Raw genomic sequence first — 19642 nt, forward strand, 5'->3', positions numbered from 1 at the left:
TTTTTTCTTTTAAACCTTTTAAATACAATTTAAGACCACTGCTAATGTATTAAATAATTATCCTCCATGAATATGACAAGAATACTAGTACCATTTCTAATTTGGAAATAGGGTCTTGCAACTGTACGGCACAGGATGTTTAGCAACGCTACAAAACATACTGGCTGAATAAATCTCAAATATAACCCAACAAACAGCCTGAGCCAATGGTTGTGGACATATTTAAGACCACCATGGAGCGTCACCGGTTCTGAAATCTGTTTCCACCCATGGAACAAATACTACCTTCCCGTCTTCAACACCAGCGTGTGCCAATGCCAACGACTGTTCGATCACACAATAAAGTTGCCCATTAACTCATTATTATAAACAATTAGATTATATATATATATATAAAAGAAACTATAACAAAATGATACAAAAACATATTCTGAGCACAAAAAATTTGGATGCCTAAACTTTTAAATACAACACTAAATGCATATGTGTTTGTTTGGCAATGAATCATGAGGGATTTATCTATTCTAAGATTCTTTAATAAAGAAGAGCATTTACATTATATTTCCAAGTGGTTAATGGCCTGATGAGATTTTCCTAATGTTGATGAGTGAAACAACCAAAAATGTATAACTTAGCTGTCAATCAGACTCACCAAGGGGGCAGGTCCTCTCACAACTCTACCTTGATCGTTGTATTGGGATCCATGGCAGGGGCATATGAACTTGTTCTCGGCTTGATTCCACGGAACAACACACCCAAGGTGTGTGCACACAGCATTTATACCATATGTTGCAAGAGTTCTGTCTTTCTCTACCACTAGGTAGGTTGGGTCTCCCTGAAAGTAAACAAAATCCATTTTTAATATCAACTTTCATAATGCAGTTACTGCTACTGCTCTCGTTCATGCGTTCTCATGCCTAACATTAGCAAGAGACAAAAAACCTAAACATAAAAAAAGATTGAGCTCAACCAATGGCAAGCATAGCTCATAAGTCACTGTTGACCGCCAAAACTTTGCATTGTAAGAACTTACATGGCAAACAATTTCCTAGAGGAAACCAGAGCTCTTCGAGATTTCATGTTGAATGCTCTTAGGATGGTCTGAAACATTCAATTAGAACAAACTGTAATTAACATGTGTACTTACCTTCAATCCTTGAGTCAGGGTTCGGTCCCCAGGGCCATGAGTCTTGAGCCATTCTTCAGCAATTACATCGTTTCCGATTGCGTCCTTGGCAACGGTGCCACCACCGGTACCCCGTCCCCTGGTAATAAAGGTTTAATATAAACAGTGATAAACGACAATGAGATAACCTATCAAGTAAAGCCAAATCTTTTAAATGAAAATTCATCAACCACTTAATTAGGGAAAATAACATGGTTTATAATTTTAATATTTGATGACAGTTAGTTGAACAACTATTTTTCCATGGTTTCAGAACATGCTTATAATTGATAAAATAAAGGACCAATTCTATATTTACTACCATCATATTGCAGATAACTTAATACTTGACCAATTTCATGCTTGCGGTCATACTTAACCACGATCATGTTGTTCTGCCTATAAGAATTAGATGCATCATTTAGCACCCTCAGATCTCGATACTTGATTAGGAACTGAACAAGGAAAGAGGAGGAGAAGTTACCCAGATGGGACAAAGAATGCTGCATAAGGAACCAACATGAAACCTGAGGGGAGTGAAATAGCCCCCAACAGAAGCAGATTCATGAGCTGCCTCTTGCCCATGTCTGGCACTCTATCAGCAGGGATGCTAGTGGCCTGGCATGTGATCCTCATTCCCTTTTCGTTTTTGACCAAATGGGTCCTCGTTGGTTTCACAAGAAACGCTTGTGATGGGCAGAACATGCCACTCTTGCCGGAGCATAGCTGTTTCATACAAGAACACACACACACAAAAAAAAGACCTTCAGTAAAAAGTCTTGAAGGAAGAATTTACAGAGTAATTTGAAGTACCAAAACGTGTTGGGATACACCTGCCAAGGAGCTGCAGGGGAGAGAGTTGAGGAAGCCATGATAAACAATAGTTGGGGTTTAGTAGTGAGACGGATGGCTTGTGTTTTCCATCCCTTATTATGGAGATGAGTGATCAAAGCTCTATCGCCTACCGTAGCAAGAAGATAAGGCACGTATGAAGCTATGGCTGCCACATAAGCCACATGTTTGTGGAATGTGGACAATGGTTCTTGCTCTTCCTTGCAAGTGGCCTAGCCCAATCGCACAAAATTTCTGGACTTTCACATACTGCAAGGTGAGTTGGGGTCCTGGTCTAACTAAATGGGCCGAAGTAGCGTATATGTTTCTCTCATCTGCCCTGCGTTTGCTTCATTGTAACACCATTTCTATGTGGCCTGCACCCACCTTCCTTTTTCAGTTCTTGTTTTTTTCTTTTTTAAAGTTCTCTATGTTTAGCAGAGACCAGTTTGGGTGGACAAAATCTTAATTAATACAAATATAATAATACCAATCATATTGGTATGTATTAAATTTTATTTTTATATGTAGGAAACATATTATGTTTTTGTATCCATTAATTGAAAATCAATGAGCTCTACCTCTAACCTTGGGTTCTTAATAAAGAAAGTAGCTTCAACATATGCAAGAAAAGCTTGAGTGAAAAGGATTGGTACGTAAATTATAAATTGGGTGTCCTGCTTCACTTAAAAAATCACCCTACATTAGTTGGTTGTTTGGTCTATATTAGGAGTTAAGACTCTTTATCTTGTGTTGGCATTAGATTTCGATTGAGGTAATTATATTGAGTCATGACAGAAAATGACCCAACATCTTTGGATTATTTTATAGTACACGATAGTTTTAAAATCATGTTTTTCTATTACATTTGTTGTTTTAGGACTTTTTTCCGTCCGGAAGATGTACGTCTGCCGGATTATCACTTGGATATAACGGTATTCAATCGGTTAATCGACCCGAAATAACATTAACCGAATTAACTAACATTTTAAAATTTTTAACCGTTAACCGAACCGAAATATTTTCAAAAAAATTAACCGAGCCGAACTTTTTTTAGTTAATTCGGTCGGTTAACCGAATTAACCGAAAATTATATGTTTTTTATTTTTGGTTAAAAATTAACCAAATTATCCGAATTACCCGAATTAACCGAGTTGAATCACTACATAATTAAAAACATTACATAAGTCTTTGAATCACTAATATTACATAAGTCTTGAAATTAACACATAATTGAAATGTAAGTCTTTAATATTCTCTATTTGTATCCATTTCTTCTCCCCAAAAGATCTGCATTTGCATTAAACCTACAAGAAAAAAAACATGTACAAAAATTTAGCATATAATAGAAATATACGCATTTAAAAAAATCAAATAATATAAACAAACGAATAGATTATAAGTTAACAAGAATAAAAATTTTATTTTTATTTATTAAATTATTTGTAATTTTTATGATTGGGTTGGGTTGGGTAATTGGGTTGGGTTGGATACTTGGGTTTGGATTGAGTTTAGGTGAATAGTGGGCCTATTTATATATTATAATTTTATTTATTAATTTTTTCGGTTAAACCGAAAAATTCGGTTAACCGATCGGTTTCGAACCGAATTAACCGTTAACCGAAAAATTAAAAAATAATTAATCGACCCCCAACAGAAAAAATTCGGTTAACCAACCGATTAACCAAATTCAGTCGGTTAACCAAAATTTTTCGGTTTTACCCGAATTTTTCACACCCCTATTTGGATAGTTGTATATATTATTAAGATAACTTTATATTTGGTACTAGGACTTTGACAAATCTTCTAATGTGGTACCTGGTACTTAAGGGTGTTCAATCGGTTAACCGACCGAGTAACCGTCCCGAACTACCATTAACTGAATTAATCCTTTTAAACCCTTAACTGTTAACTGAACCGAATTTCTTTTCAAAAAAAAGTAACCAAATCAAACTTTTTCGGTCAATTTTGTCAGTTAACCGAATTAATCGAAATTTATATATATATATATATATATATATTTTTGGTTAAAACAAGTATAAAACATATAAAAAAATTAACCGACTAATTTAATTTATACTTCTAAAAAAATTAACCGAACCGACCGAATACTTATGTATTATAATATTATTTATTAAGTTCGGTTAATTTGGTTAACCGATCGATTTCGAACCGAATTAACCGTTAATTGAACTTCCAAAAAATTATTAACCGACCCCGACCGAATTAATTCGGTTTTACCCGAAATTTGCACATCCATACTGGTACCTGGACTTTTAAAAAAGTTGGTTTTAGTACCTGAACTTTAACTTCGTTTATCAATGTGATACCTCCCTTTAACTGTGTTGAAATCTAACATGACTTGACATGTGGATCAATTCAATGTTGGCACATGGCACTATTTGTCAAAAAAAATTAATTGGTAAAGGTCATGAGACTTGAAAATAATTATACCAAAATTTATTTTAAAGGAAAAAAATACACAATAAACAATAAACAATACAATTGACATGACTAAATTAAAATTCGTTACTAATTGTTAACTAATTACATTTTTTTTTATAAAATCCTAAACTTTCTTGTCTCTTTAACATTTTCTTTTTCCCTTTTTCTGTCGTTGTTCAATGCCTTTCTCGATATGAGCTAAGCTCTATTAATCATTCAAAAACTAATTACAACAAGAAGAGGGAACATAGGTGCTGATAATATCCTAACCAACTTGTACAAATTTTCTTTTGTTGTAACAGTCTAGCTAACGTGTCATCCATCCTTGAGGATAAGAACCAGCTCACACAATGATGATAAAATTCATCCAGCTCATTTGACAGAATGTTTGGTTACTCATTTAATATTCACCCTGTTTTCTGACTTGTTTTGAGAAAGCATACATAGAGCATCATTGCTAGAAACTACTCGTAGCTTAGTTCTTAATTCAAGGAAAGACTGCTGAATGATTGGTCTGGTGAGAGCATCTGCTAACTGATGTTTAGCGAGGACCTAACCAACATGAAACTGGTTATTAAACACCTTTTCCTTACAAAATGGAGATCCAAATAAACATGTTTGGTCTTTGAATGGCGAATCAGATTAGTTGCCATAGTGACAATGCTTGAATTATCACACCAAATTTTAGGTGGATCGAGTAAAGTGACACCAAAATCTTTCAACAAAGACTAAAGCTAGATGATTTCAAATGCAGTGTCAACAAGGCTTCCGTACTCTGCCTCGGTTGTAGATCTAGAAACAGATCATTGTTTTTGGGACCTCCAATAAATGATGTCAGATTCAAGAAAGACACAGTAATCAGATATGAAACGTCGGTCATCAGCATCACTACCCTAGTCAGCGTCGTAATAAGCAGTCAGAGAAAGTAATTCACTTGGAGAAAACATAAGTTCGTAGTCTAGAGTTTCAAGTATCGAGATTCTTTTTACGGCAATCCAATGAGGCTCTCGTGGTTCATGCATATATTGTGTCACTTTGTTAACACTGAATGAAATGTTTGGTCATGAATGACATAGGTATTGAAGCAATCCAACTATGCTTCGATAGCCTAAAGGATCAGGAATGAGTGCTTTATCATCTTTGGTTAGTTTGTGTCCAACGATCATAGGAGTAGGAACTGGCTGGGAGTCTGTCATGCCTGCCTTGGTAAGCAGGTCAACAGTATATTTTTGTTGATTAAGGAAAAGTCCCTGGCCAGTTTTTTTTACCTCAATACAAAGAAAATATTGTAATAAGCCAAGATCTTTCAAGGTGAATTGTTGATAAAGTTGTTGAACAATCAAATCAAGCATTTGTGGCGTGCTTCCAATGAGTAATATATCATCAACATAAACTATAATATAGGTAACATCCAACCTATGTTGAAGAATGAATAGGAATGAATCGACTTTGGAGGAGATAAAGCCAAGTCTTTGAAGGAATTGTTGAACCTTGAGAAACCAATTTCGTGGTGCTTGTTGTAAACAATAAATGGCTTTGTTGAGCTTGCAAACAAGAGGAGTCCTATCCGCCTGATGTTGCTCGAAACTTGGAGGCTGGATTATATTGTTGGAAAAATCTCGGTTTGAAAATAATTTTCTTGCACAGTGAAAAATAAAAATTTTAAAAATCGACTTGGTTTGTGATATTTATAGCAATAAACCTTAACGGAATTCACACCTGTGTTTTTGAATAAGTAGATCCTTGATGTTTTCCGACTTTCAACCAAACGATCTTCTCCACTATTCTCGTACCACGAACTACTTCGAGTATGGGCTCGAACCAAATGAATCAAAACACAGAAGTAGAAGAAGATTTCCTTAGGGGTGAAAATGTAAATTCTCTCTTCTTTAATAGAAACCGTTAAAATTGTTATTATGAAAAATATGCTTATAAGTTGAGAATAAATTCTCTCTATTTTTTGGCAAAATAACAATCTCTAAAAAGTTGTGTTCACAGTTATATCCGTGTCATCTATTTATAGGAAGAGAAGGCAGAACCCTTGTAGATTTGTAAAAGTTTATTTCCACTAGAAAAATGATATCCTAGTATATAAGGAGTGACAACCTTAATTAATGATATTAGGGTTTTGCCGTCACACCTCTTTACAAGAGGGGTTTTGGGCCTCTCCCACATCGGGTCCAATTACGAGTACTTCCTGAGCCTTTTTGACCCAATACTCTGTAACATGATTTAACTTGATTAAAATTTTCTATTTCCCAAAATAAACTTTAATACTTACATATTAAATAATTTTCTCACCCAAATTTTACTTGAGTAAAATTTTGACAATTTTACCCTCTATAAAATTTTGATGATTTTACCCCTAATAAAATTTTGAGAAATTCGTTCAATATGTTACAACTCAACATGTTCACGATGACCGAATGATTTATTTTCATTTTCGGGCTTCAAAACAGTCCAAAAACATAAACTTATCCTTTCATCATTTTTAAGTAATCCGATATAAGATTGCAAGTTTCCATTTCCATTTCCAATTTTGGAAACCTACATTTATTTCCAAATGATTCAATTTCTCCATTTCAGAGAAAACCAAAATCATTCCTGAATGTTTCTCAATTCTCTTTTTTTGTTCATTCTATTCATTTCTATTCAAACACGCAATTCATTTGTAGTTGATGCTCAAATGATTTATAATTAAGTTTTATCTTTTTGCTTATTAATTATAAACCCATTTAGTCACAAATGAGTTATCAAGAATCAACACTAAAATAATCAATCTACGTGCAGTGTACTGTAAGTATGACAGGTCATTTGTAATATTTTCAGTGTCACAATGGAAAACCTGAGTGTTCCAAGGATCGAACCTAAGAGAGTTCTGTGACCAAGCGATTCTAATCTATAGCATGCAACTTGGGAGTCTAACTAACTACTCACAAAGTGTCATATTACGACAAATCATAATTGAAGGTGAATTAAACTAATTAATTATCTAAAAACAGAAAAGGTCCAAGATGGAAATCATACAAATTATGAAACTAGCAAATTCAAAAATAGACAAGGGTTGGCTGATTTTCATGTTGTTGGTTAACCTTTGAATCAAGGATCTAAATCGCTAATGCTCCTAAATTAGCTCAATTTTCCATTTCGGCATCAAATTTACCAAATTAGGCAAATTAGTCTAGCCTATCTCTCGACCTCACCAAACTAACTTGGGACGATCGAATTGGTGCTCGATAAGATCTCCTCTTGATCTCACTGATCTAAATTTTTCCTTAGGGCCATCAATCCTAAGTTTTGAATTCTATTCGATTTAGTCTTTAAACTTAAAAATCAACTACCTAACATTTCCATCAACCAACCAACTAAGATTTAACCATCCATACTCACCTCTAAACACACAAACAATAAATATTCAAATGAAAAGTGCAGTAACTTAAATTCAAAGAAAGGTGAATAAAACTTAAGCTTTCTTGAAAAAGCTTGGAGAACACAACAATGGCGACAAGGTAGTTGAATAAAAATATCAAAGATATGAATTTTAACAAGTGAAATGAAATAAAGCTGAATGATATTAAACCAAAGAATTAAAGTGTAAATACAAGGGAAGTTAATGAGATTTTACCACGTCTTATTTACTTTTTAAATTTTTTTTAAATACAATTTAAGAACACATGATAAAATCTCAACTCTGCTCGTGAAATACTTTTCACAACTAATGTAACAAATAATTATCCTATATATAAATTTTTAGTAGAACAAGAATACTCGTACCAATTCTAATTTGGAAATAGGGTCTTGCAACCTATGTTTAGCAACGCTACAAAACATACCGACTGAATAAATCTCAAATATAACCCAACAAACAGCCTGAGCCAATGGTTGTGGAGATATTTAAGACCACCATGGAGCATCACCGGTTCTGAAATCTGTTTCCACCCATGGAACAAATACTACCTTCCCGTCTTCAACACCAGCGTGTGCCAATGCCAACGACTGTTCGATCACACAATAAAGTTGCCCATTAACTCATTATTATAAACAATTAGATTATATATATATATAAAAGAAACTATAACAAAATGAGACAAAAACATATTCTGAGCACAAAAAATTTGGATGCCTAAACTTTTAAATACAATACTAAATGCATATGTGTTTGTTTGGCAATGAATCATGAGGGATTTACCTATTCTAAGATTCTTTAATAAAGAAGAGCATTTACATTATATTTCCAAGTGGTTAATGGCCTGATGAGATTTTCCTAATGTTGATGAGTGAAACAACCAAAAATGTATAACTTAGCTGTCAATCAGACTCACCAAGGGGGCAGGTCCTCTCACAACTCTACCTTGATCGTTGTATTGGGATCCATGGCAGGGGCATATGAACTTGTTCTCGGCTTGATTCCACGGAACAACACACCCAAGGTGTGTGCACACAGCATTTATACCATATGTTGCAAGAGTTCTGTCTTTCTCTACCACTAGGTAGGTTGGGTCTCCCTGAAAGTAAACAAAATCCATTTTTAATATCAACTTTCATAATGCAGTTACTGCTACTGCTCTCGTTCATGCTTTCTCATGCCTAACATTAGCAAGAGACAAATAACCTAAACATAAAAAAAGATTGAGCTCAACCAATGGCAAGCATAGCTCATAAGTCACTGTTGACCGCCAAAACTTTGCATTGTAAGAACTTACATGGCAAACAATTTCCTAGAAGAAACCAGAGCTCTTCGAGATTTCATGTTGAATGCTATTAGGATGGTCTGAAACATTCAATTAGAACAAACTGTAATTAACACCATGTGTACTTACCTTCAATCCTTGAGTCAGGGTTCGGTCCCCAGGGCCATGAGTCTTGAGCCATTCTTCAGCAATTACATCGTTTCCGATTGCGTCCTTGGCAACGGTGCCACCACCGGTACCCCGTCCCCTGGTAATAAAGGTTTAATACAAACAGTGATAAACGACAATGAGATAACCTATCAAGTAAAGCCAAATCTTTTAAATGAAAATTCATCAACCACTTAATTAGGGAAAATAACATGGTTTATAATTTTAATATTTGATGACAGTTAGTTGAACAACTATTTTTCCATGGTTTCAGAACATGCTTATAATTGATAAAATAAAGGACCAATTCTATATTTACTACCATCATATTGCAGATAACTTAATACTTGACCAATTTCATGCTTGCGGTCATACTTAACCACGATCATGTTGTTCTGCCTATAAGAATTAGATGCATCATTTAGCACCCTCAGATCTCGATACTTGATTAGGAACTGAACAAGGAAAGAGGAGGATAAGTTACCCAGATGGGACAAAGAAGGCTGCATAAGGAACCAACATGAAACCTGAGGGGAGTGAAATAGCCCCCAACAGAAGCAGATTCATGAGCTGCCTCTTGCCCATGTCTGGCACTCTATCGGCGGGGATGCTAGTGGCCTGGCATGTGATCCTCATTCCCTTTTCATTTTTGACCAAATGGGTCCTCGTTGGTTTCACAAGAAACGCTTGTGATGGGCAGAACATGCCACTCTTGCCGGAGCATAGCTGTTTCATACAAGAACACACACAAACAAAAAAAAGACCTTCAGTAAAAAGTCTTGAAGGAATAATTTACAGAGTAATTTAAAGTAATGAAACGTTTTGGGATACACCTGCGAAGGAGCTGCAGGGGAGAAAGTTGAGGAAGCCATGATAAACAATAGTTGGGGTTTAGTGGTGAGACCGATGGCGTGTGTTTTCCATCCCTTATTATGGAGATGAGTGATCAAAGCTCTATCGATCAACGTAGCAAGACGATAAGGCACGTATGAAGCTATGGTTGCCACATAAGCCACATGTTTGTGGAATGTGGACAATGGTTCTCGCTCTTCGTTTCAAGTGGCCTAGCCCAATCGCACAAAAATTAAGGACTTTCACATACTGCAAGGTGAGTTGGGTCCTGGTCCAACTAAATGGGCCGACGTAGCGTATATGTTTCTCTCATCTGCTCTGCGTTTGCTTCATTGTAACACCATTTCTACGTGGCCTTCACGCACCTTCCTTTATGTTTCTCTCCTCTGCTCTGCGTTTGCTTCTTTGTAACACCCATTTTTATGTGGCCTGCACTCACCTTCCTTTTCCATTCTTTTTCAGTTCTGGTTTTTTTTTTTTTTTTAAGTTCTCTATGTTTAGCAGAGACCAGTTTGGGTGGAGAAAAAAAAATCCCAGTATTCATTATTGCTAAGAACAATGATTAATAATGGTGATTTAGTCTAAGTTGTTTGAACCGAATCAGATCAGTCAATTAGATAAAAAAATTGATCAATCTATTAATTTAGAATGAGATTTTGAATTGGTTGAACTGGTTGTTGAACTCGAAATTTTAATTTCTCAAAATTTTAATAATTTTTTAATTGAATCGTTGGGATGACAAATTGATGGTATGATTAATTCAACTTAGTGTGGTTTAAAAAATATTAGATTTAGTAGATAATTGTCTTTGGTGTTGAGCATATGTATGGTGAGGATAGTGCCATAAGGATCAGTTTGTCACTCCTTGAACCATGTCTCATGCTAAGGGTTAATTTCTCATTACATTTTAGAAGCGTTTTTGAAGAGTGTTGTGTAAAAGTATTTATTTAAAGTTTGGTTTAAATTTTAAGTGTTTAGTAAAAAGTGTATTAAAAATATAAAATGTCAATTTTAAATATGATGTTATAAAATATGCATTTAAATAATGTTCATATTAAAAATATTATGATTTTTTAGCAAGAATATAAAAAATAATTTATTATTAATATTTATATATATGAAATATAAATTTCAAAAAATTTAAACAATTAATATTAATTATTTGTAAAATTTAATTTGAATATGTAAGCTATATTTTAAAAATATAATGTTATATATTTGAAATAAATTTTAATAGGAAATAATTGTATAATCAATATAAATATTACATAAAATACATTAGATTATATAAATAAGGGTTAAAATATCATTTGACCCTAAAATGATTTTTGTAAACATGAAAGCTAAAAAAATACTTTAATGTTTGGGATCAAGAGCAGTTTTAAAACAATCAGGAAAAGAAAAAACTTAAGTCATGTTTTACCTGGTTTTTTTAAGTTCAAATTTTGTTTGTAAAATTTTATATATTTGTAATTATATATTAAGATATATATTTTAAATTACATGATTAAAAGAATAAAATGATGTCATGGTACAATCTTAATAATCACCTATTAAACGACATTACAAAGCAATGAATAATTTATTGATGGAATTCAAGTTCAGAGAAAAATTAAGAACCAAATTGAGGAAAATTAATAAATTTAAGGACTAAATATTACTTTATCTTTTCTCTTTTCTTGACACATTTACAAATTTTATGGTTAATATTTAGTATACAAACAGTGTAATAGTTTAACACTACAAGCAAAGTTAAAAATTGCCATGTACATTTATTTTTTAATATTTTATTATACATTACAGGACACATGTCATCGCTCCAAATTTTAATGAAAAAATACTTAGATTCCAACCTTTAAATAAAAAGATAAATTTATCTTAACATATTCGAACCCACATACTTTTACACTAACAACAATGTCAATACTTATAATAATACCAACCATGTATTAAATCATTAGATTTGCATGTACGTAAATTATAAATTGGGTGTCCTGCTTCACTTAAGAATTCACCCTACATTGGTGTATATTCCAAAAAGTAGATTTTGGTACCTGAATTGTGATCTCTCTTACATGGCTCTTGACACATAGGTCAATTGTCAAAAAAATTTAATTAATCAAGGTCACAGGACTTGAAAATATTTATACCAAAATTTATTTTAAAGGAAAAGAAAAACAAACAATCCAATTAGCATGATTAAATTAAAACCCATTAATGGTTATTAATTAATTACATTTTTTTTACAATTAGCATTTTTTGGTGAATTAAGAAGCAAAAATCAAGATTGAATATAAGTTTTGTTATACTAGACGCCGATAATGACAGTAAGAATGATCACAAAGTAATAAGAAAGAAAAATAAGAACACACAAATTTTACGTGAAAAATATTTATAAGGAAAAATCATGGGTAGGGGAGGAGAAATTCACTAATGTTAAAAAATAACAATACAAGAGGTTTGCGGTTATACGCATAGAAGAAATATAGTCTTATACGGATTCAACTTATGTGGCAAGGTCCTTATCAAACGGCCCTCGATCCTTTGCCCCCATAGATTCCCAACTTTACTTTTCTATTTTATTTCTTTAATAAATGAGTTATACCTCAAACTTTTCAAATGGGATTAAAGAGTATTGGATTACACAACTCTAATAAGCTGAATTAGAGAACTTTTTAGATGAATAAAGATTAGAGGTAGAATTTTTTTAATGGTGGGAAACTGGGGATGGATGAAGGAAATCTGTTATTTTTTGTATGAAAATTGATAATGTTCATAATGGTGAGTTAGCCAAAATTATAATTGCATGGTTAATTTAATTTGTATATGGGAAGGGTGGAAATATATGAAGAATTTCATTAATAATTTTAAATGATGATGGATGAAACAAGAATCGAACCCATACAACAAAAATTGAACATATTAATCTACAATATTCAATTACCAAAACAATTACCTGCCTGCTTAGTCCATTTTCAAGAAATAAAAATAAAACAATGCAAACCCATGCATATTTGCATTCACCATAGCTAACCCTATTTTCTACTTTGCTTTTATTTATCATTATCTTTTCTTTTAATAAACGCTGCCTAGTTAGGTGAAATTGAAGCAGGTGCATCAATCTTTTTTTTTTTAGCATAATATACAATATACCTGGAAAGCTAGCGAATAATATATAATCTAACCTTCTCTTTTGCAACATATTTACTTCCCAATGCTTAACAAACTTGACAATAAATTGAATGACCTAGTAACTTTGTAATACTTCGTATCCAATCCGATCATCATGTCTGAGTTACAAGATGTCACATTCGTTGCCAGAGCAAATACAATCAATTCACAATTCAATTTATAACATAAAACATTCCAATATAAGTTAAACAGGTATATAAAACATTTTGTGTTTATTTTCAAGTCTTATATGAGCTTACGAAAGCTCTATTGCTAACTCAAGTTCGAATTAGGACCAAATTGTAATGATTTCAAAATTTTGGTTTGACGTTGCGACGTGACTCTCTGTTTGGTGCTCGTTATGACCTTGAGCAACGGCATCACCACTTAAAGTTTTGCTCTGTTTTTCATCGCGACGTGACTTACTAGTTTAAGAGACCCGTATATTCTCATTTACAACTAAACAATACTAATACAACAACATATGAGGCAAAGCATACCAAAACAAACTTCGAAATGACATTAAGCAATTAAGTTCCAAGTTGACCATTTTTGTTACAAGCTCAATTTAAACCCTAAGTACATGTTATTTACAATCGAAAGGGTATTTTACAAACTTTGTTGAGTCATAAACGATTGTCTAGATGTTGACTTCAAGGAATACTTGAACCTGCGCACAGAGAAAACAAACCGTACACTGAGCAATAGGGCTCAACAGTACCTTTATGATTCAAGAAATTATAATTTAATATAAAAGCATAGGAATATGTATGTGAACTCAAATTGTAACTTATATAAGTTCATATATATATATATATATATTTAAGTATGCATATCCCATTAGGTAAGCCAATTTACTTAACATTTCAACATTGTCATAAAAACTATACCTTTTCTATTTACCTTTCAATCACATAACAAGGGCACTAATTCAATCAATCTATTATGATTTTATTTGTTGTTACAGACCTTATACTTACAGATCAATCCATTTCACATTATAATCCACATACGACATAATCGTTTCGTACCATATTTGTATACATATACCTATTTGTAACATGTATTTAATCATATACGCTCATCAATCATATGCATAAATACTTAATTTCATCTTATCTCATTTCAATCATATCCAAGCTTATTAGCTCATTTACTCAATCGACCCTTAGGGCTCGTTTTCGGCTCATATCGCATGATCTTTTATATGCTATTACATATCACATTTCATAAATATGCAATTACACCAAATCAATTCACATTTCATATCCAATCTGCCCTATAGCCAAATCACATTTATATAATCTTATTAATCTAACTTGGATTTTTAAGACATATACTTAGATTAGTCAATCTCTATCTCAAACTAGCACCGCAGTGCATCATCGGATAAACCAAAAGAAATATACTAACACACATAGTGTATAATCGAATAAATTGAAGAATGTATACCGACACACATAGTGCACCATCAGATATACCGAAGCAATTATACTGGCATGCATAGTGCATCATTGGATAAATCAAGGAAGTTATACTAACACATATAGTGTATTACCGGATAAACCGAAGTATAGACCTGTACAGTTAATAGAGTAACCAATTTCCAATTTCATCACACAGTTCAATTCACATTCCATCATTCTCAATTCAACATCAATTTATCATATACTATAACATAATTCAACTCAATTTCATATCAATTTCCTATATCAGTTAAGTCACACAACTTTCTATTCTATTCAATTTAGTCTCAGTCTCGATATTTAATTACAATCATAGTAATTCAACTCAATAATCATTAATGACTTATCTAAATATTATATAATGAAAAATGTTATGAATATGCAGTAACTAGATTGGTCTCGGGTCATAGAAATACAAAAAGAAGCACTCGTTGTTGGCTCTCGCATTTCCTTTCTCTCTCAACGGTCCTGTGTCATCTTTAGCTACGAATAATAGTTCAATAATAATACAATATCAAATTCCAGCCAAATCAGAATTAAATACTAAATCTCACACATTTACAAATTATTCAATTTAGTCCCTAAAATCGGAACAAGCATAACTTTCAAGTTAGAGCCTCGAATTTAAATTTGATTTCACCAAAACTTATTAGGGACTCTCTATTTTCTATCCCTACCAACAATTCTTGATAGTTTTTCGTTTTATTCAATTTGGTTCATAATATATGAAATTAACAATTAAGCTTTATAATTTAGTCCTTTTCACATATTAAGCTTAATTTCTAACAATTTGACACCTAAATCATTCAATTCTCAATAATGCCAACTTTCAAAAACTTTAAAACAGTTTTACACATTAGTACATGGGCTAGCTAAATCAAACTCCCATTACCTCAAAAACATAAAAATTACAAGAAAAAGACAAGGTGAGCCGAATATCAAAAGCTTCAAGGATTTTCTTTCTTTCAAACCTTCAGCCAAGCGAAGAAGATGAAGAAAAAATATCATCTTTTTTTCTTTATTTTGTATTATATAGTATAATGAAAGATTAATTAATTTAAGCTTAATTAATTAACCATTAATCAAAGATAGTCGGAATGTCATTATATGCCACTATCTCATATTATAAATTGGTTTAATTACCATTTGGGACTTTTGAATAATTGCAATTTAAGTCCTTAAATCTTTGGTCAATTAAAAGCGATAACGATAAGATTTTTACAATTTAATCCTTGTACCTTAATTAAGCAATTAATAGGCAAAAATAAAGGATCAAATTTTAATATTATTTTATACTAACTCCGTAAATATTTTAATCTAATATTTATGAACCCGATTTATGAAAATGAGATCTTGAAATCACATTTTCCGATACCACTAATTTTCGAGTAGTTACCAACTTTAATAGAGAAAATTAATTGGACCACCAATTAGCCATAACATATAGAAAAATTATTGTGATATTTTATGTGCATTTAATAAATAAACCTAGAAGCGGTAAAACAAACATAATCCAAATCTAATTTGCAAACAACGTAAAGACTAGAAATTTATTGAAATTATAGCAATGGATTGTCCTTAGAGATTGGCAATTGAAAGGCAGGAACCCAAAACATTTGAGATTATTGAGTGACTGAAGAATTTTATTGAATATAACAAATAGAGACTTTTCAAAAAGTCCATCTTTTGAGAAAGAAAAAGAGGAAAAAGGAAACAGTAAACTCTCTCTCTTTCCTTGTCCCTCGTATCATTGCACTTCTCTTTTAACAATGCAATAGCATATATAGATACTGCAGTGGTCTCTCTTCAACGCCACACCTCTAAACACTATAATAATTAACATCAACCGATTAATGGAGTTGGATCTTGAAAACCCTTTATCAAACGTGAACGACTTGTTCCCTGCTGCTTCTACCCCTTCCCTCTTCCTGCTTGAATCTCATCATATGCCCACACTCTATTACATCAACACTCTCAAAGCTACACATCTTGATATTTCTGTCAGACGAGAAGCCCTCTCTGCAATCTCACAGGTATGTAACTAAATAACCAACAACCTACTTAAGCTACCGGGAACAAGAGTTAGCTGTCTGTATGTTAATTTCACTCATGCTGGATTTGCTTTTTTGTTTCAGCTTTCTTGCAAATTCGGCCCCTTTTTACCGTATCTTGCTATCACTTATCTTGACCGGTTCTTATCAAGCCAAGGAGTAGCGGTAAAAAATGTAATCCTTAGCCCACGTTTATTAACTTCATAAAGCTGCGAAACTAACAAATCTATGACCGAATCTTGATGCTGCAGCAACCTAATACATGGGTTCTGAGACTTGTTGCAATCTCTTGCGTCTCTTTAGCTGCCAAGATGATGAAAACAGACTTCTCTCTCGCCGACTTTCAGGTATATTCGTATATGCGGACCGACGTAGATGACTGAAAAAACATTGTAGAATAAGTCTAAACCATTGACTGTGTTATATAGGGCGATGGAGGTTTCATGTTTGATGCACAAACAGTAGAGCGAATGGAATACCTAATCTTGGGAGCATTAAAATGGCGAATGCGTTCAATTACTCCATTCTCTTTCGTCTCCTTTTTCATTTCATTGTTCAAAGTCAAAGACCCTCCATTAAAGCAAGCTCTCAAAGCTCGAGCTGTTGAAATCATCTTCAAAGCTCAACTTGGTATGTCCATAGTTCACTGAAGTTTTGCCAAAAATACATCCATCACCACATTAATTTCCTTCTCTCAATATTTTGGGTGTAACTAACAGATACAAAGCTTTTAGAGTTCAAGCCATCAACAATTGCAGCATCGGCAGTCCTCTCAGCTTCCCATCAACTCTTTGATGGGAAGCAATTTCCCAGCTTTAAGAAAGCAATTTCCAGCTGTTCATATGTAAATAAGGTAATCTAATGTTCTTACTCTTTCTGTCCAGCTATTAACATTTACCACGCATTAAAAGCCAACCAACAAACTTTTTATTATAACTTTCTTTTTAGTATTAATGCAGTGCAATAGCCAATATGCTTTAAACATGTATTTATGAGATTAACCAATGTGTTTGCAGGAAAACATGGTAAAATGCACCAATTGGGTGGAAGAGATAGCGATGGAGGGCAGTGAATCAATATGGGATTACCAGCATATTTCCAGTTCAGGGAGTGAAATTACCACCGTTACTCCCAGAACAGAGGGAGACATGAAGAGAAGAAAAATTAATGATTACGGAACCATTATCAAAACTGTTGATTGCCCTGTATCAAAAAGGGTTCTAATCCATGGACCATTTTAGGAGTGACCATACCAAACCTACCACTCCTTCAAATAACAAATGAACTTGAGGTTTCGTTCATGGCTACGTGTCTTGCTATCGCCAATCCAATCTCTTTGTTTGCTAGAATTGGAAGGAGGCAAACCCAATATCAAGTTTTGCTTCTTTTTTGGTTCATTTTCTGTTACTCGTCTTTTCGGCTTTTAGGCTCCAAAGCCCAAACAAAGACAAAACATGACTTTGAATTGTAGGGTTGTCGGTCTTTTGGTGTTTCAGTGGTTGTCTCTTCTTAGTTTATGGCAGAACAATAATAGTGACAGCACTTATACAACAATATTAATATTGTATTTTTAGTAGATTAATTTGTTTTAATGAATAAAGTTCCAACTTTGAATGATTTAGAATGATGCCCTACTATCAAAGTAGTGATGTTTCATGTTCTTAGCGAAAAGTTATGTCCTATACTGTTGGGGATTAGTATGGTTTTGGAGAGGTTGAAGGCTTAGGCCTGTTCTGCCGTGCTTAAAAAAAAGCACTTTTGGCTCCAAAAGTACTTTTAAAAGAAAAGTTGTGCTAAATAAATTATTTTTGGTTGAAATTTTTAGTTTTTTAGATATGCTTTTCAAAAGCATTCCTGAAAAGTAGAAGTTAAAATTTTTAGCTTTTCATCTCCCAAAAACAGTTTTAGTGCTTAATTACTTTTTTACCCCTCTAATAACATAGTACTTTCCTTTTTCTTTTTGGTGCTTAATTACAAATGTGTTAAAATTATTAATTAAAAATAAAAAATATTTTTAAAATACTAATTACAAATATTTAATGGTTATATTTAAATATCTAAAATATAGTTTATATATTCTAATTAAATTTTATAAATAATTAATATTTATTGCTTAAAATATTTAAAATTTATATTTCATATATTAAAATATTAACAACAAGTTATAATAATTTTTTATATTCTTAATAAAATATAATAATATAAACTAATTTAAATATTATTTAAATACATATTTATTACTTGATAATAACATGTCTAAAATAGACATTTTATTTCTCAAAAGTACTTTTTGACAGCAACACTAAACACTTAAATTTTAAACCAAATTTTTCAAAAGCACTTTTCCACAGCAATTTTTAAAAATATTACCAAACTAGCGAGACTCAAAGCAAGTACAACTCAACAATCATTTTCATTGAAAATGAAATTGTATTAATTAGGATTGAAAGTCATTGGGTGCAAACACATTATTTAAATTACAAGCAAATCTACATTCGTTTAGACCTTCTGTATTTTATATACTTTTCCAAATATGCAAAAATTCCATGAAAAATTCAACTCCCATAAATAAGACGACATAGCTGTCATATATGATTTGGGTGGAGACATAGAATCCAGAGATAAGGCTGAAGCCGCTGTCGATCTGCGTTTGATGACAGAGTTACGTTGCTATCTGCAGCAGTCTTGGAATTGAATATTAGCTCAAAAGTTCAAAGGTATCATCAACCTCATTTTATATCCTTTCGATTTTATATTGTAATAAAGTCGGACATGCTCTTTCTCGTGTTCCATTTTCGTTTTATCTGCAACCCTTTTTCATTT

The 19642-nt window shown here is 32.7% G+C and overlaps 2 protein-coding genes across 5 annotated transcripts; one reads left to right on the top strand and one right to left on the bottom strand.

Moving 5' to 3' along the window:
* Positions 1–73: 73 nt before the first annotated feature.
* On the bottom strand, positions 74–10275 carry LOC105794918 (cytochrome b6-f complex iron-sulfur subunit, chloroplastic). 3 transcript variants are annotated; one of them, XM_052628582.1, is made up of 5 exons: positions 10113–10225; positions 1650–1891; positions 1148–1265; positions 653–835; positions 74–324 (listed from the first exon to the last, which is right to left on the bottom strand). In XM_052628582.1, the coding sequence occupies exons 1-5, from the start codon at positions 10149–10151 to the stop codon at positions 223–225; spliced, it is 684 nt and encodes a 227-aa protein (XP_052484542.1). In that variant the 5' UTR covers positions 10152–10225; the 3' UTR covers positions 74–222. The 3 variants fall into 3 exon arrangements, with proteins under 3 accessions (XP_052484542.1, XP_012479758.1, XP_012479759.1); XM_012624304.2 differs by lacking the exon at positions 10113–10225 and adding an exon at positions 1999–2165; XM_012624305.2 differs by lacking the exons at positions 74–324; positions 653–835; positions 1148–1265; positions 1650–1891 and adding exons at positions 7996–8437; positions 8764–8946; positions 9262–9379; positions 9764–10005 and having other exon boundaries at positions 10113–10275.
* A 6129-nt stretch (positions 10276–16404) lies between these two features.
* Positions 16405–18443, top strand: LOC105794919 (putative cyclin-D6-1). 2 transcript variants are annotated; one of them, XM_012624306.2, is made up of 6 exons: positions 16405–16801; positions 16904–16993; positions 17071–17166; positions 17248–17449; positions 17539–17672; positions 17836–18443. In XM_012624306.2, exons 1-6 carry the CDS (start codon positions 16622–16624, stop codon positions 18058–18060), a joined length of 927 nt encoding a protein of 308 aa, XP_012479760.2. In that variant the 5' UTR covers positions 16405–16621; the 3' UTR covers positions 18061–18443. The 2 variants fall into 2 exon arrangements, with proteins under 2 accessions (XP_012479760.2, XP_012479761.2); XM_012624307.2 differs by having other exon boundaries at positions 16408–16801; positions 16904–16984.
* The last annotated feature ends 1199 nt before the right edge of the window (positions 18444–19642 follow it).

This window comes from Gossypium raimondii, chromosome 3 (assembly GCF_025698545.1).
Source record: "Gossypium raimondii isolate GPD5lz chromosome 3, ASM2569854v1, whole genome shotgun sequence".
NCBI classification, from domain to species: domain Eukaryota; kingdom Viridiplantae; phylum Streptophyta; class Magnoliopsida; order Malvales; family Malvaceae; genus Gossypium; species Gossypium raimondii.

Excerpts from the sequence above, each read along its gene's own strand:
- LOC105794918 (XM_052628582.1), bottom strand. The coding sequence starts at position 10,151 with ATGGCTTCCTCAACTTTCTCCCCTGCAGCTCCTTCGCAG. Across the intron at positions 1,892-10,112 it reads CCCCTGCAGCTCCTTCGCAG|CTATGCTCCGGCAAGAGTGG; the intron begins GTGTATCCCAAA and ends TGTATGAAACAG. Across the intron at positions 836-1,147 it reads CCCTGACTCAAGGATTGAAG|GGAGACCCAACCTACCTAGT; the intron begins GTAAGTACACAT and ends GTTTACTTTCAG.
- LOC105794919 (XM_012624306.2), top strand. The coding sequence starts at position 16,622 with ATGGAGTTGGATCTTGAAAACCCTTTATCAAACGTGAACGACTTGTTC. Across the intron at positions 16,994-17,070 it reads AAGGAGTAGCGGTAAAAAAT|CAACCTAATACATGGGTTCT; the intron begins GTAATCCTTAGC and ends TTGATGCTGCAG. Across the intron at positions 17,450-17,538 it reads CATCTTCAAAGCTCAACTTG|ATACAAAGCTTTTAGAGTTC; the intron begins GTATGTCCATAG and ends TGTAACTAACAG.